Source organism: Pteropus medius, unplaced genomic scaffold (assembly GCF_902729225.1).
Source record: "Pteropus medius unplaced genomic scaffold, Ma_sr-lr_union100, whole genome shotgun sequence".
NCBI classification, from domain to species: Eukaryota; Metazoa; Chordata; class Mammalia; order Chiroptera; family Pteropodidae; genus Pteropus; species Pteropus medius.
Window position 1 is genome coordinate 3,560,617 of NW_024345479.1, and position 14,013 is coordinate 3,574,629.

The following is a 14,013-nucleotide window of genomic DNA, read 5'->3' on the forward strand; positions in this document are numbered from 1 at the left end:
GTCAGTACCCAAGGCCATTTCCTTATTAACTCCCGCCTCTCGTTTTACATCTGAAAATAGATTGCAAAATTTGGAGCCAGCGAAGTATCAGGTTGAAGGGAGGATATGGATGCCCCTTTGGGACATTAGACAATGCCAAGAGCATGGTCAGCAGGGCAGTCAATGCTCAAAAGGGTCAGCCGGTGGCCCCCTACAGAGGCTGTCACTGGTCAGATCCCATTGCCTGGGGAGACTGGAAGTACCTCTGTGGTAAGACAAAACCCCCAGCCTGGAGTCTGCACCAGGAGTGCATCTGGGGCAGGAACCAGCCGGCTGTTAAAGGGCTAGCTGGAGTCAACTCGGGTACCCTCCCTTTCTCAGAACCTCTGCCCTTCTACTGGAGTTCTGTGTTCGGCTGCTCAATTCTAACGAAAAATCAGCTCTTGAGAAAGGTCTAAAAGCCATTCAAATGAATGTGAAACTGATACCTTTAAGTGCAGTGAAGCCACTTTCTGCAAAGTAGAATTTTAGTGGTGGGGCCCCAGGCACGATCAGCAGGTGAAGGATGCTATATAGGGTTCTTCTTTGATTCAGAAATGATGTAGGCCACTCCCCCCACCCATCTTGTCCCCACACATGGCCTTGATTGACCTTTCAGGGTCTTACACATCTCTCAGGAGATGCCTACTCTGTGCCATTCAAAACTTCAGCACTGCTCTGGCCACTCCAGGAGGGTGGTTAGCATCGTGTGGCTCTGAGAATCAGGAAGAGTACTGGGCAGCAGTGGCCAGACTGACTCTGGTGTCTGGGAGCCTCAAGTGCCTCCTCATTCACTTCACATTGAGCATCTCTGGGCATCTGGCACAGAGCTGGGTGCGGTGGGCAGTTGGTCCTGGACCAGGCCATAGAAGAGCTGCTGATCACTACTGCCACAGCGGTGCCTGTCCGAGACTGAAGAAGCTGTGACATTGCTCCAAGTCAAGAAGGAATGCTCAATAGGCACTCGCCCCCATCACCCCTGAATCCACCCAGGGCATGCTCCAGGGACAAGCGTGGGCTGCTAAACATACTCTTTCATTAGGAACTTTTGTTCCCCAAGACTTGGACGAGGCCTTCCACTTGAGAACCCTCAGATCCCCTCATTAATCCTGGTTCCCCCGCCAGCATCTTTGCTCATAACCACTTGAGACATGTTAGCTACAGGGAGAGTTGGCAGCTGTCCTCAAAAGGCCAAGTATGTAAGAGATGCCATTTGTGAGAGCAGGGAAAGGGAGGTAAAAGGCTCAGACATGGTAAAGAGAATTTTTTAGGAAGGAGAGTCTGAGATGACCCTGAGAATAAGTCTATAGGGAGGATAAGCTTATAAAAAGCAAAACAGACTAAAGTAAAATGCGTATCTTTTTATCATAAAGCAATGTTCCCAAACTTTCTACAACATGGCACACTCCGAGGGAAAATTAACAGCCAAGCACACCTGGGACCCTAGTGTAAAAATCCAGGGCATGGTCTTCAGAGCAGAGAGCCTGATTCAAGTCCTGTTTGGCCATTTACCAACTTTGTGACCTTGAAAAGCCCTTTAACTTCTCTGCCCCTTAGTTTTCTTCTCTGTGAAATGGGGCTAATATGGTGAGAAATGAAAGAACTAATACATGGACGGCGGTCAGCACGCAGCCTGGCACAGCAGGCTCTCAATAGTAGAAGCCGTTCTTAGCACAATTAGTCAGTTGAGCTATTCTGATATACGAGGGGACAGGCTGGGGAAGACATGTGCAAAAAACATGAGCACAAAAGAAGAGAATGTCCTCATCTGTTCAGCTTCCCTGCCATGAACGTGGAGAGCTGAGATTTTGCTCTTGTCAGGTCCCGAGCTGGAAATACGAAGGACGAAAGACGACGATTAAAAGCCTTCATTCTGAAATGGACTCCTTCTTCATCTCCAAGTGGCCCTGCATCTGAGGAGGTCATTGTCAGCAGAAGCCAGGGAACATATGTCACTCCCCACCCCGAGTTCTTCCACATCTCCGGAAGGACAGCGTACCAGCATAACCAATGGGGCAGGGTGTATTTATGGGCAGGCTGGGTACAACAGGCTGGCTATGAGTCTGGAACAGGGTCGGGAGAATTGGGCTGCCCACTGGCTGACACGACGGAGTCCCCCTCGTGTTGTTGTCTGACGTACTGATCCAACAGGGCGGTCAGTTGGAGGGGCTGGTACTGGAGCAGGGAGTGGGTCTGGGCCATGAGGAAGGTGAGTCCTCCTACCAGCTCCTCCTGCACCAGGGCCAGGCTGGGAAGTTTGGAGTAGTTGATGAAGCCCTGCCTGCTGAGGATGACGTTATCGATGCAGCCACCTGAAAGAACACAGGGTCAGCCGGGCTCCCTACAAATGCCTGAAAACAACATTCCAACCCTCGGAACTGCTCTCCATTGCCCTTTACCTCCCAGCCTTCCCCCATCCGGTTCCCACTTATGCCCCATCCCACTCCCACTCCATCTGGGACTGATCCCCTCCCCTTACATAAATCATCCACCTGGCCTAACCCCCACTAAGTCAGTTTCCTAAACTTTCTTGAAGAATCATGGAGTATGTGTTTGTATGTGAGTGTGGTAGATTGTAAACACAGATTCCTGCCCCGTTCCCCGCTTCCACAGGGTCCTATGAAATCAGTATTCTATGGAGAAGCAGCACCTCCAGGGATTCTTAGCATCAGGGGAGTCCGGAAAACAATGCCCACCGCCCCTTAGCTCAGCACCCTTCACTTGGGCTATTTAAGTATCTCTGTCTGTATGGGTTTCAGCATCTTCTACCTCATTGCTGGATTCAAAGTGTCTAAACTTCCTTTCCCGGTAGAGTCCTCTTTGCCTTCCATTATCTTCCCCCAGTGCAGAAGTAACACAGAGCCAACACAGGTGTTAGAATGACACAGGCAGCCCTCAACAAACGGTGCTGTTGAGGTAGATCCCACCTGTGAGAGGATGTTCCCTCCAAGGATGTCCACGGTTTCACCCACTCATGCCTAGCAGATGGCACTACGCTTCTGTAGCACCTGCTCCCCTTCAACCCATCTCCAACTGGCAGCAGGGTTTGCTCACCTAGCAGTGGCAGGAAAGGCATACCCTTCAAGATTCGCACCATCTCCTTGACCTTGGGCTCTTCACTGACCAGCAGCAGGTTGTGCCCCACAAAAAGGGGAAGCAGGTTTTGGTACTTGGAATCCTCTAGGAACGGCTTCAGGACCTGGAGCAATGGGAAAGAAGGATTTATCGGGGACAAGTGGGAGGAAGAGCTGCCCACCTTGGTCCCAGGCCACATCAGGTTGAGGATGAAACTCGAGGGTCTCCTCAGCCCCTGATCGCAGTTTAGGCACCAGGCTCGAGGGTCTCCTCAGCCCCTGATCGCAGTTTAGGCACCAGGCTAGAGGGCTGCTGGTGCAGGGGAAGAGTCAGAAGTGCCCTATCTAGGGAGAGATGCTAGGGTCTGAGTCGGCAGGGCAGGGAGTCGGGGTAAGGGGGGTGACCATGGGCAGGGCCCATGGGTAGGGCCACTTCCTACCTGATTAGGGAAGACCTTCATCAAGATCTTGTGTTTCCGCAGCTGGTGCCGCATAAAAATCTTGTCCTCCGCACTCAGAGCCACATTCTGACAGACAGCTATCATTCGGTTGTCTCGGAAAACTGCTGCTATCTCCCGACGGAGAAGCCGGATGAGGCCTGTCTCCTGAAGTCAGGAAGGGATGACACCAAAGGGACATAAGCTGCCTCTTCTCCTTGCACCCCTTAATCCCTCAGAGATGGGTGCTGGGCTTCTGGTGATGCCCAAATATGAGGAAGATCAGGGTACAGCAGGATAGTTGGGCCCCTTTCGGAAACACGTTCCATCTCCCACTCTATCTTTTCATTTTCGTTAGATAGTCGCAGTCTTTAGAGAAGTGTTTTTCAAATCTGAGAACACTCGGTTCCCCCTAACTGCTCAGCAATCTGACCCAATCAACATTATTGGACAATAATATTGTCAAAATTATTTCAATTATCCCTCCGACACTGTACTCATGTTGAATTAGTTTACCAATTATAAATACAAGATAACTCTTTTGCAGTGTTAATTCAAACTTGAGGCATTTTCACAGAACAAGGCTTCCTTTTCTTAAGACAGTGCTTCTCAGAGTTGAGAACTTGTGAACCTGAGAATACATTCACAGACCTCCATAAACACTGTAAGAGACTTTTTTTCACCATAGCAATGATTCCACAATTTACTTAAACAGTGGAGTACCTAAAAGTCATGGTGCACTTTGCAGAATATCATGGAAATGTTAACATATACAAGGTAAAATAATGGAAGACTCACTTTGGTGCCAAATCTAGATTCCAGACCTGCCCTGTCCAATATAGTAGCTGCTAGTTATGAAGTAGCAAGCACCACTAGCTTAATAAAAAATTAAGCTAGTGGGAAAAAAATCTGAGCGGGAAAATTCCGTTCAAGGACTGTACTGCTGTATGAATGTGGGGCTATCAACCAATTTTTCTATCGGTCAGTTTTGGCTGGGCAAAAGCTAAATCCTGCTGAAAGAGATCCAGACATTGAAACATAGTTTGTCAAGTACTCGACAGGCTGATTCTTCAGGGCTCATTTCAGATAGCTCTTTGCTTTCACAGGGAGAAAACCCAGGTGCGTAGGTTCTACCCAGCCATTAGTCTTTGAGGAATCTCTGCCGAATGACTCATCACCTCTTGCATCAGTGTTTGACATCTGACCTAAATTTCTCAAGCTGCAGTTGCTGCTCACCTCCCATCTCCCAGACTCTAGCAGGAGAGGACAGCTAACTAGTCTTTAAGCAGCAGTGGCCAACTAGAAACTAGAATTTATTAGATACTGCAGTAAAAGGAACCACCATAAAGTCACAAAATCCCCACTGGTCTTTCTGTCCTTTTTCAAGAACAGAATACCTGTTATTTCTCTAGGAAAACGTGGAAGCTTCAAGTCCTTCAAGACAGGAAAGAGATACTCTTCCCTATCCCTACCTGCTTGGATAGCTTTTACACACTTGCTTTTGATCACAAGAATGAAGAAAATTCAGGAGGCCCGTCCAATCCGCAGAGTCCAAATAACCAATGCCAAATCAAGCACAGATTTCATTTTAAAGTAGCTGGACCATGGAATCAAAGTGAAGAAGTAATAACATGGATGACTGTATCCTAGAGTCCTACTTCACTATGGTCACTGAGACAAGATCACTTTAATCCTCCATCACACCACCAAGTGACATGCCCAGTCTCCTCCTTACCTCTTGGCGGGGCTTGGAAGGAGGTGTCAGGCATCTTGGATTGACAGCAGGCTTGGGGGGGATATACTCAGTCACAGCCATCAGCTTCTGCCTCTCAAAGTGCATCACGCGACGGTGGCGGGTAACAGCTTTGGAGCCACGACGGACAGTTTGGAGGGTGGGCAGCCTGCCTAAGAGGAGAAATTGCAATGCAGTGAGATGCAGCCTCTTCTGGGGCCTTAGTCTGTCCCAGAAGGAGAAAAAGCCCATCCTCTAGGCAGAGACAACCCTGGCTCACAGAGCTAGACTCAACACAAGAGTAGAATGAAGAATTTCCTGCCAGCAATCCTGAATCCCCAAACCTTCTCTTCTCTTTCAGTGGGTGACTTTAGGTCAGTTGCTCGATCCTTTGAAGCTCTCATTTCTCTAGCACTTCTTTATGCACAGAGATAGGGGTAAAGATGAAGACCAGAGAAAATATTCTGAACACATTAAAAAAGGAGGGGGAGAGGGTTGAGTAAACTTTTTCTTAAATTGCCAAATAGTAACTATTTTAAGAGCCAAACAGTCTCTATCACCACTACTCAAGTCTGCCACTGTATCATGAAAGCTGTCATAGATAACATGTAAACAAATACACGTGGCTGAGTTACAATAAACATTATTTATAAAACATGGTGACTGCCATCATTTGCCAACCCATGGTCTAAATCAGTGGCCTCCAGCCCCAATCAACAACATCAGCAGCACCCAGGAATTTCTTAGAAATACAAGTTTTCAGGCTCCATCTTAGACATACTGAATCAGAAGCTCTGGAGTGGAGCCTACAGTGTTTGAATAAGCTCTCCAGGGGACGCTGATGCATGAAGTTTGAAAGCCACTGCTCTCTAAGCACTGCTCTGAAGCCTTTTCCCATGATTTGAAGCAAAAAGGAAAAAAAGTTACACCACGCTCACAACTTCCCCTAAACAAGTCTTCCTTCCCTCCGCTCTTGTTTGTTGTCATCACTGGAGAGCACCCCCCAGGAGACAAGAGAACCGCTCTAAAGTACTGAGCCAAAGTGACCCCTTCATCCTTGACAAAAGGACCCAAGCTAGAGCTTCCCACTTTCAGCCCTTCCCAACACTGGGATAGAATCTCAGAGAAAGGTTCAGCTAGAAAGTGGCTCGAAGTCAGAAAGCATGGAGACTAACAGCAGCCACAAAATCTAACTGTTAAGAGTACAGGCTCTGAATTAGATGGAACCAGATTTTAATCTCTCTTCTGCCACTTACTAGCAGTTGCCTTGACCAGTCACTTGACTGGTCTAAACTTGAGTTTCTTCATTGTAAAAAGGGGATGAGAATGCCTTCTTCACCGGGTGCTTTAAGATTTAAATGAGATAATACATGTAAAGCACTTATCACTATGCTTGACTGATATTATGTGCTCAAAATCATTCATCAAACAAATACTTATTGCATGCCTAATAATGTCACACATTACGACACCTGCTGGCTATGCTGAATGAATATGGCTCTGCCCTATCGGAGTTTAAAGTGTAATACAGAAACAGCAAATAAACAAATGCAAAATTAGACTGTGACGGACTAAGGGGTCAATAAACGCGGTGCAAGGTAGACTTAACAGGGGAAACCTGCTTTGTAGAGGGTGGCGAGAGCAGGACTCAGGAGGTGACATTTAGGCTGAGACCTTAAAGAGACATAGTGCCAAGGTCGGGCGGGGAGGGTCCAAGCAAAGTAAATGAGGTGAGCAAAACCTGGGTAGTGGATTACGGAAAATAAATACTATGGTTGTCGTCGACGCTGTTGTAGTGTTGCGGTTATTACTAGAGTCTAGAATCACAGAGAATTAGATGGGAGTATGGTGCCGGCGTTCTAGCTGGGGTCATCGAGAGTTGTCTGGGGTCACAGATTACGGAAGATCAGTCGTAGAGAAGGGGAGACGACGACTAGTGAGCACCGGCTGCAACGCGCAGTGAAGACCTGGGCCACTCCTTACCCGCCTGGGGCAGGAGACCCCCTCGCAGTATCCCAGCCGCTGCCGCAGCCATTGCCACCGGAAAAACGAACGGGAGCCCAACGGAAGGAGCTAAGGACTGTGGGAGACCTGGGGCCGGAAGCGGCGGGCGGATCCACCAGCTGGAGCAGTGCTCAGCGCATGCGCTGAACCCGCCCCCGAACGCCCCACCTAGCGTCCGGTCTCCTAGCAACGACGCCAGACACCGCTGAGCCTCTTTCCTCTGCACCCGCAAGTACCACCCTCCCCCAGTTTGCGACCAGCAAAGCCCCTCTACACCCCTCAAACTCTAGACCCTCTACTTCGATTTGCTTTTGTCTCTCACATCACCTCGATAATTTGCTCTGAAACCACCCCTCTCTCTTGTCCCCGAAGTCTCCGAACTTCTCTCCTCATACCATCCTGGGTTCCACCATCCTCAGAAGCTGTCCAAGCTGCTCTGTTCTTCTAAGTTCCAATCCTGCCCCAGGCCAGCAGCCTTTAGATCATGCCTGGAGGTGAGCAGAGTTGTGGGATAGTGGGTAGAACAGCTGGATAACAGAAGGGGCGGGCCTCCAAAAATAAAGAAGCATAACAATTGGACCCATCTTTTCACAGCTAAGCCTCCCCAGAATCCAGAGGAAGGGGGCATGTGCATTACCGAAGCCCTTATCACTAAGCGGAACTTGACCTTCCCCGAGGATGAGGATCTGTCAGAGAAGATGTGAGTGCACAGGAGAGATAAGGGTGCTGGAAGATTGAAACACACAGGATGGCCAGTCCCCTGAGCTGTACTGATCTGTCAACTAATCTTTGTCCCTCTCTTACTCCACACATCCAATCAGTGGTAATGTCCAGTTGATTTTCTCTCCTTAAAAATCATTCATTCTATTTTCCACCATGCCTATTCAACTGCCTTAGATAAGGCTGTCATCACCTCTCAAGAATCTCCTAATTAGCCTTCCTGACCCCAGTCTAGTCTCGCCATTCTGTTGCCAAAGTGATCCTTTTAAATGACAAATCTGATCAGGCTCTCCCTGATAGATTCTTCCCAGCATAAAATTCAAACACCTTAGCATGAGTTGACCTTAGCATGAATACCGCCCACTCAGCCTTATTTCTTGCCACTCTCCACAAATGTGCAATTCCTCAAAGACCCCATGTTCTCATGCCTTAGTACCTTACTACTCAGAGTGGTGCTGGATGAGAGGAGAAGGGGACAGCAACTTCGGCATCACCTAGGAACTTGTTAGAAATGTAGAACCTCAGGCCCACCCAAGACCTACTGAATCAAAATCTGCATTTTAACAAGAACCCCAAGGGTTCATGGGCACATTAAAGTTCGAGAAGGGTTGGATTAACACATACTATTCCTTCTGTCTGAAATGCTTCCTTCTCATGCCCTTCTCACCTTCCTAGCTAACTCCTATTTATATATAACCTTCAAGAAGCATTCCTTGATTCTCTTACTCTGGACTCAGTGTACAGCCCATGTACTCCCTTAATCTCTTGCACTTGGCTCGCCATCCACTTTTCATAAATGTTTGGCCTGCCTCCGTAATAGTGATAAGCGGGGACTCTCTCATTTATCTCTTGGGGGCACTCAGTAAATGTTGATGAATTAATAAATGGGTGGATGGAACAAATAATTTTCCCTCCATGGATCACTCAAAATGGAAGTTAAGGAAGAGTCTTCCTGCAGAGATCGTCTCATCTCCGTCCCAGCTCCTGCCTCCGCCATCGAGGAAGGCTTTCCTTGCCTCTGAGTCTCTCCAGGAATAATAAGCTGCCATCACTGAGTTTCCCAGTTAAAGGGCCCTGACTCCGCTCTCACTCTGATCCTTCCTAGTGCTTCTGACAGAGCCAGGTCTCCCAATCAACCCAGTTTCATAATCTGGACACAACTCATGAGTCAAGGTGTTCCTGACATCTCTGATCAGTCACTTACCCACCTACATCTTCTTGAAACACATTTCCTCCCCCTTTCCCAACTTCTGTGCTAAGAAACCACAGAAGTGGCACTCTGCTATACCACCCTACTGACCATTCTCCCAGGTTTCACACTCTTGCTGAACTACAGACCGTCCGCCTGGACCGAGAGGGGATTACCACTATCACGAACCTAGAAGGCCTCCAGAATCTTCACAGCCTCTATCTGCAAGAGGTAACTTCTTCCCCGCTGCCCTTCTTCCCCACTTGCTCCCTGTGGGCCAAGTATGTCTAATCTTAAAGGGGCCAACCAGGTCATCTTGCCCATTGGGCAGGCAGACCTTCACTGAAATCGTTCCCAAACGAACCAGGAATTCTACTGAATTGAAAGACCAGTCCTCCCAAAAGAGATCCTGATCATGTTCTTGAATCACTGTTTTTCATCAGACACCTTTTGGTCTAAAAGTTCTTGGTGTCTACCCTAAATCTTTCATGTTATATAGCTCAAGCCCATTTCCTGTTTTGAAGAAGAAGGAACCAGGAAGTTTCTTTTGCATCCTTCAGAACCTTGAAGGCTGTTTGTTAGTGGTGGTGGGTGGGTGGTTGACTTTCTGCCTCTCCTAGGTTGAATATACCCAGCTCCCCGAACCTTTCCCCACAGAAGCTTTAGAAATCAAAATAATATATGTTTATTGTTCCCTCCATGCATGCAGTTCCTCCCTACCAAGCCTTTTCCATTTCCCTGTGGTGCCTTGGTTTCCTTATCGGATTTCTAGGTCATTCTTTGGTTGTGAGGTAAGTCGGGTACACTTTAATCAAGTTCAGCCAGCCCCAGGTTTACACCCTTAACCATCCACCTGGAGAAAGCTAATCATCCTAAGGTAATGACAACCAGTTCTGGGACTGGGGTCATCATTCCCAAGTGCCAGATCTCCAGTTGCAAGAGTAGACATGGTCTTGAGGCTTTGTCCCTTCCAAGGGTCCCCCACCCAGCCTCCCTCAGCTTAATTTCCCCACTTTGGTTTCTTCCTGCAGAATAAGATCCAGCGAATTGAGAACCTGGCCTGCATCCCCTCCTTGCGGTATGTGATGCCAGGGCTCAGGCAGGGTGGGGGGAGGATGAATGGGCAGAAACCTGGTAACACCCCAAATAACTGGTTCAAACCTCTCCAAGCCTGGTTTTTTGTCAGCTGAGGATCCAGCAAGCCTAGCTCTGCTTCTATAACCCCAGAAGGCCATGTGTCCCCACTTGTCATCCAGCTGCCTAGCCAGGGACCTGAGTGCCTGGTGGCCTCTTTCTTTCCTCCAGCTGTTCTGTGATTCAGCTCTTTCTCTGTACCCCTCCATTCCCCTACAGCTTCCTGTCTCTGGCAGGAAACCGAATCAGGCAGGTGGAAAACCTCCGTGACCTCCCACACCTCCAGTTTCTGGACCTTTCTGAGAACCTGATAGAAAAGCTAAAGCTGGGTAGGAACACCCTCATCCTGGCCCGTCCTCTCTCCTCTCTGCCCCCATCTCCCTGTGCCTGCATTAACGGCGCATCCTCCAGGGGGTCCGGGGGCTTTGCAGAGAGGCAGTGGCTTTGGGCTGGAAGATGGGTATGAAAACCTCATTCCCCCATTTTGGCATGAGCAGATGAATTCCCCCAGAGCCTGCTCATCCTCAACCTGACTGGAAATAACTGCACCAACCAGGATAGCTACAGGTGAGGAGGAACTGAAGGTGGAAAGAAAGGGGTGATGGCTGAGCTCCTCCTACTGGCTCCGTGTGGGCTCCCTCTCAGCCTGCAAACCTGGATTCCTGGTCCATGGCACCTTCTCCTCCCCGCCCTGGCTCAGGTACGCCCCTTTTCTCCATTCATTCCCATAACTCCACATGGAGCCAGCTCTCAGCTCCTTGGGGCTGACCACAGGCCCATCTTCCCACTCATGAGCCACCACCCCTCCCGATGTGGGTGCTGTGGCTGTGTCTGCACATCCTCCCAGGCTCTACACCCAGGGGTGCCTTCCAGCATAGCCTCTGCTTTCTGCCCTGCAGGGAGCTAGTGACAAGAGCCCTGCCACTGCTCCTGGACCTGGACAGGCAGCCTGTGTCAGAGCGCTGGAACTCGGACGAGGAGGATGAAGCCTCAGATGAGGAGTTCCCAGAGCTGAGCGGCCCATTCTGCTCAGAGCGAGGTGACCCTGCTTTTTGAGGCCTGTAGCTTCCCCAGAGCTCACCCCTCCCCTCTGGGGTCTGGGGGAAGCTAAGGTGGCAGTGGTGTCTGGGGAAGTGGCCAGAAGAGGACAATACAGCTAGGGCTGGGTGTCAGCCTGGGCACACAGGTGACTCGTCCTCCCCACCCAAGCCTCAGGCTCCTCCCTATCAAGCATGGCAGTTTACTCAGGCCAGAGACCTCCTTCAACCCAGAGGTCCTCCTGCTGAACCCAGGCTCCAACTACCACCCTCACAGGCTTCCTCAAGGAGCTGGAGAAGGACATGATTAGGCACAAGGAGCACAGGCAGCAGGCAGCCCTGACGGAGCACCTTTTGAGAATGGAGACACAGCCCACCCTCACTGAGCTCCCCTTGCTGCCCGGGAGGTCCGTGGCTGGGGACGGCAGCCCTTCTATCACTCTCAAGCAGGAGAAGGAGACACCCCACGAGTCTACCTCCTTGCCACACGCCTCCTCTGCCACCAAGAAACCATGCCCTCTGGTTTCCAGGGCAAGGAAGGGGGCCAGAGCAGCTGTAGCCACCAAGGCCTCTCTGGCTGGGGCCCCCAGCACAACCAAAACTACGACCAGAAGAGTTAAGAAGTGAAGCGCCGCCCATCCCTGTCAGTGGAGCCACAGGAACAAGGACTAGGCAAGAGCAAGAAGTGGGCCGCCCTCCTCCTCAGAGCCCTCACCTGTGGCAGAAGCCTATCCCAATAAAGTGTCTCCGGGCCCTGAATATGTCTTTATATCGGTGGGGGCATCTCCGGGGGAGCAATCGGTAAAACGCGTAAGACATAAAACACATTTATTAAGGCAAAGGCTGAGCTGGCTACTCAGAACGAGGCTGGGGGCATGAAGGGATTGCTCTGATCCTACTACCCCCAGGGGTCCAAGGCCCACCCCGCACCCCACCCCAGGCCGGGACAAGCTGTGATGCTCAGGCATACGCCTGGCTCTCCCTCTCCACAAAGGCCTGGAAGAGGCCACCCAGCTCCTGGGGCGGCGGGGCCCACTCCCCAGCCAGCAGACCCCGTGCAGCCTCTAGGCCTTCCTGCTCCAGATCCCGCTGCTTCTGCCGCAGCTGCTGCCCCTGATCCTGCCCGGGAAAAGCAAGGATGAGTCTCCAGGACAGGCTTCCCTCCTGATTAAGGGGGGCATGTCTGCATTCTCGCACAGGAGGAAGGACACCACCGACATGCTCCTGGGCAGCTGGCTTTGAATGGGGAGACTGCTCTCCCCAGCCTGGAAGTCTCTCCGCTTCCAGGTTCACTCATATTTCCAGAGTCCCAGCGGGGGTGGGGGAGTTGAGTCCTCCCCCCGCCCCCGGTAGCTCCTAATCCCTGGGGGTTACCTGCTCCCTGTCCATCAGCCCCAGGGCCTTCTGGTGTTCACGGTAGAGAGTGTGCCGGCGATCCACCTGAGTCTGGAATCGTGGCACGGTCCGAATGGGGTCCTGTGCTCCAAAAGTAGGGGACAGCACCTGGGGGGCCTGGGCTGCCCCCGCCCCAAAGATGAAAGGTTTGAACACTGACCTAATGGAACACAGATGGAAGGATCGAGGGCTATCACATCCCTCCATCTCCCCTGCCTGGTGCAGCTCTCCCCAGCCTTCCCCAGCCTCGTTCCTCTCACCTGGACGGGTCTGGCGTGGCAGTGAGGAAGTGGATGCATGGCTGTGTGGGATCCTGGGGCAGGATAGACACCATGCTGGCTGTGGTGCGGAAGCCTCCAGAGTCCATACAGATGCCACTCTCCTTGTTCCTGAGGATGTCCATCATCACCTCTGCCGTGATGCCCCCTGCCAAGGAGGACAGGGTAAGGGGCCCCCAGGGGAGAAGGGGGACCTCCGGCCTCAGACCAAGCCCCGCCGAAGCTGTGGGAGGAGGAGGAGGCTGGTACCGCTGTGGCCTTCCTGGCCCTCACCCCATTCACTCACTGACCTTTCTGCTGCTGCAGCAGCTCCCGCCCAGCCTGGAAGCGGGCCTTGGCAGCCTCCATGCGCACGGGCTGCTGGGTCAGGGAGAAGACCTGAGCGAAGTCAAAAGTGCCCTGGCCGCCCCACCAGCCCTGGGCCTGGGCGTGGGTCCGGAGCTCCGGGTGTTCGGCGGAGATGTCCGTGCCAACGCTCAGCTGGTTGGAGATGTTGCGGGCCCCCTCTGTGGAGAAGACGGGGGTTTGCTCATTTATCGTTAAGCACCTATTCTGTTCCAGGCACTCAGGTAGGTGCTGAGAACACGATGGCAAAGAGAACAGACCTACCCCTTGTAGAGGGAGAAACAGATGAAATGATCACAGAAATAAATGTGAGCTTGCAACTGTGGCGAATGCGATGAAGAGGCACCTGCTTGCATATAGGGGGAAACCTGACCACCAGGGAGTCCAGGAAGGCTTCCCAGAGGAAGAAGCAGGCTGGAGCACAAGAGGACTTAACCAAGTGAAGGGGGAGGATAAGTTCCCCAGTGAGCTCATTTCCCATCTCCCTGGATGGCCCTGCCCCCTGAGAGGTTTGCACCTGGATTGGGCCATCCCTGCCGCCAGCCTCTTTCCCACCCCCTCCCAAGGCTGGCAGAAGGGGACACCTTTGGGAGGCAGGCTTCAGCACTGGGTTCCTCACCCTGGATCCTCTGTGCAGCCCACAGTCTCCC

The 14,013-nt window shown here is 51.3% G+C and overlaps 3 protein-coding genes across 5 annotated transcripts in view; 1 reads left to right on the forward strand and 2 right to left on the reverse strand.

The window, feature by feature from the left end:
* Positions 1-1,359: 1,359 nt before the first annotated feature.
* Positions 1,360-7,383, reverse strand: MRPL10 (mitochondrial ribosomal protein L10). Its single transcript, XM_039873697.1, has 5 exons — positions 7,245-7,383; positions 5,265-5,434; positions 3,533-3,697; positions 3,073-3,217; positions 1,360-2,330 (listed from the first exon to the last, which is right to left on the reverse strand). Exons 1-5 carry the CDS (start codon positions 7,294-7,296, stop codon positions 2,074-2,076), a joined length of 789 nt encoding a protein of 262 aa, XP_039729631.1. The 5' UTR covers positions 7,297-7,383; the 3' UTR covers positions 1,360-2,073.
* A 35-nt stretch (positions 7,384-7,418) lies between these two features.
* Positions 7,419-12,104, forward strand: LRRC46 (leucine rich repeat containing 46). 3 transcript variants are annotated; one of them, XM_039873694.1, is made up of 9 exons: positions 7,419-7,497; positions 7,638-7,759; positions 7,860-7,965; positions 9,297-9,405; positions 10,206-10,252; positions 10,528-10,637; positions 10,806-10,875; positions 11,208-11,347; positions 11,623-12,104. In XM_039873694.1, the coding sequence occupies exons 2-9, from the start codon at positions 7,750-7,752 to the stop codon at positions 11,970-11,972; spliced, it is 942 nt and encodes a 313-aa protein (XP_039729628.1). In that variant the 5' UTR covers positions 7,419-7,497; positions 7,638-7,749; the 3' UTR covers positions 11,973-12,104. The 3 variants fall into 3 exon arrangements, with proteins under 3 accessions (XP_039729628.1, XP_039729630.1, XP_039729629.1); XM_039873695.1 differs by having other exon boundaries at positions 7,475-7,493; XM_039873696.1 differs by lacking the exon at positions 7,638-7,759 and having other exon boundaries at positions 7,438-7,493.
* A 52-nt stretch (positions 12,105-12,156) lies between these two features.
* Positions 12,157-14,013, reverse strand: part of SCRN2 (secernin 2) — a 3,768-nt gene continuing 1,911 nt past the window's right edge. Inside the window, exons 4-8 of the mRNA XM_039873798.1 lie at positions 13,983-14,008; positions 13,309-13,524; positions 13,001-13,166; positions 12,720-12,900; positions 12,157-12,464 (exon numbers count right to left, since the gene is read on the reverse strand). Of these exons, the coding sequence (XP_039729732.1) occupies positions 12,306-12,464; positions 12,720-12,900; positions 13,001-13,166; positions 13,309-13,524; positions 13,983-14,008 (748 nt within the window). The 3' untranslated portion in view covers positions 12,157-12,305. The remainder of the gene's footprint in view (positions 12,465-12,719; positions 12,901-13,000; positions 13,167-13,308; positions 13,525-13,982; positions 14,009-14,013) is intronic.

Excerpts from the sequence above, each read along its gene's own strand:
- MRPL10 (XM_039873697.1), bottom strand. The coding sequence starts at position 7,296 with ATGGCTGCGGCAGCGGCTGGGATACTGCGAGGGGGTCTCCTGCCCCAG. Across the intron at positions 5,435-7,244 it reads GGGTCTCCTGCCCCAGGCGG|GCAGGCTGCCCACCCTCCAA; the intron begins GTAAGGAGTGGC and ends TTCTCCTCTTAG. Across the intron at positions 2,331-3,072 it reads GCCTTTCCTGCCACTGCTAG|GTGGCTGCATCGATAACGTC; the intron begins GTGAGCAAACCC and ends GTGTTCTTTCAG.
- LRRC46 (XM_039873694.1), top strand. Across the intron at positions 7,966-9,296 it reads GAGGATCTGTCAGAGAAGAT|GTTTCACACTCTTGCTGAAC; the intron begins GTGAGTGCACAG and ends CCATTCTCCCAG. Across the intron at positions 10,638-10,805 it reads GATAGAAAAGCTAAAGCTGG|ATGAATTCCCCCAGAGCCTG; the intron begins GTAGGAACACCC and ends TGGCATGAGCAG.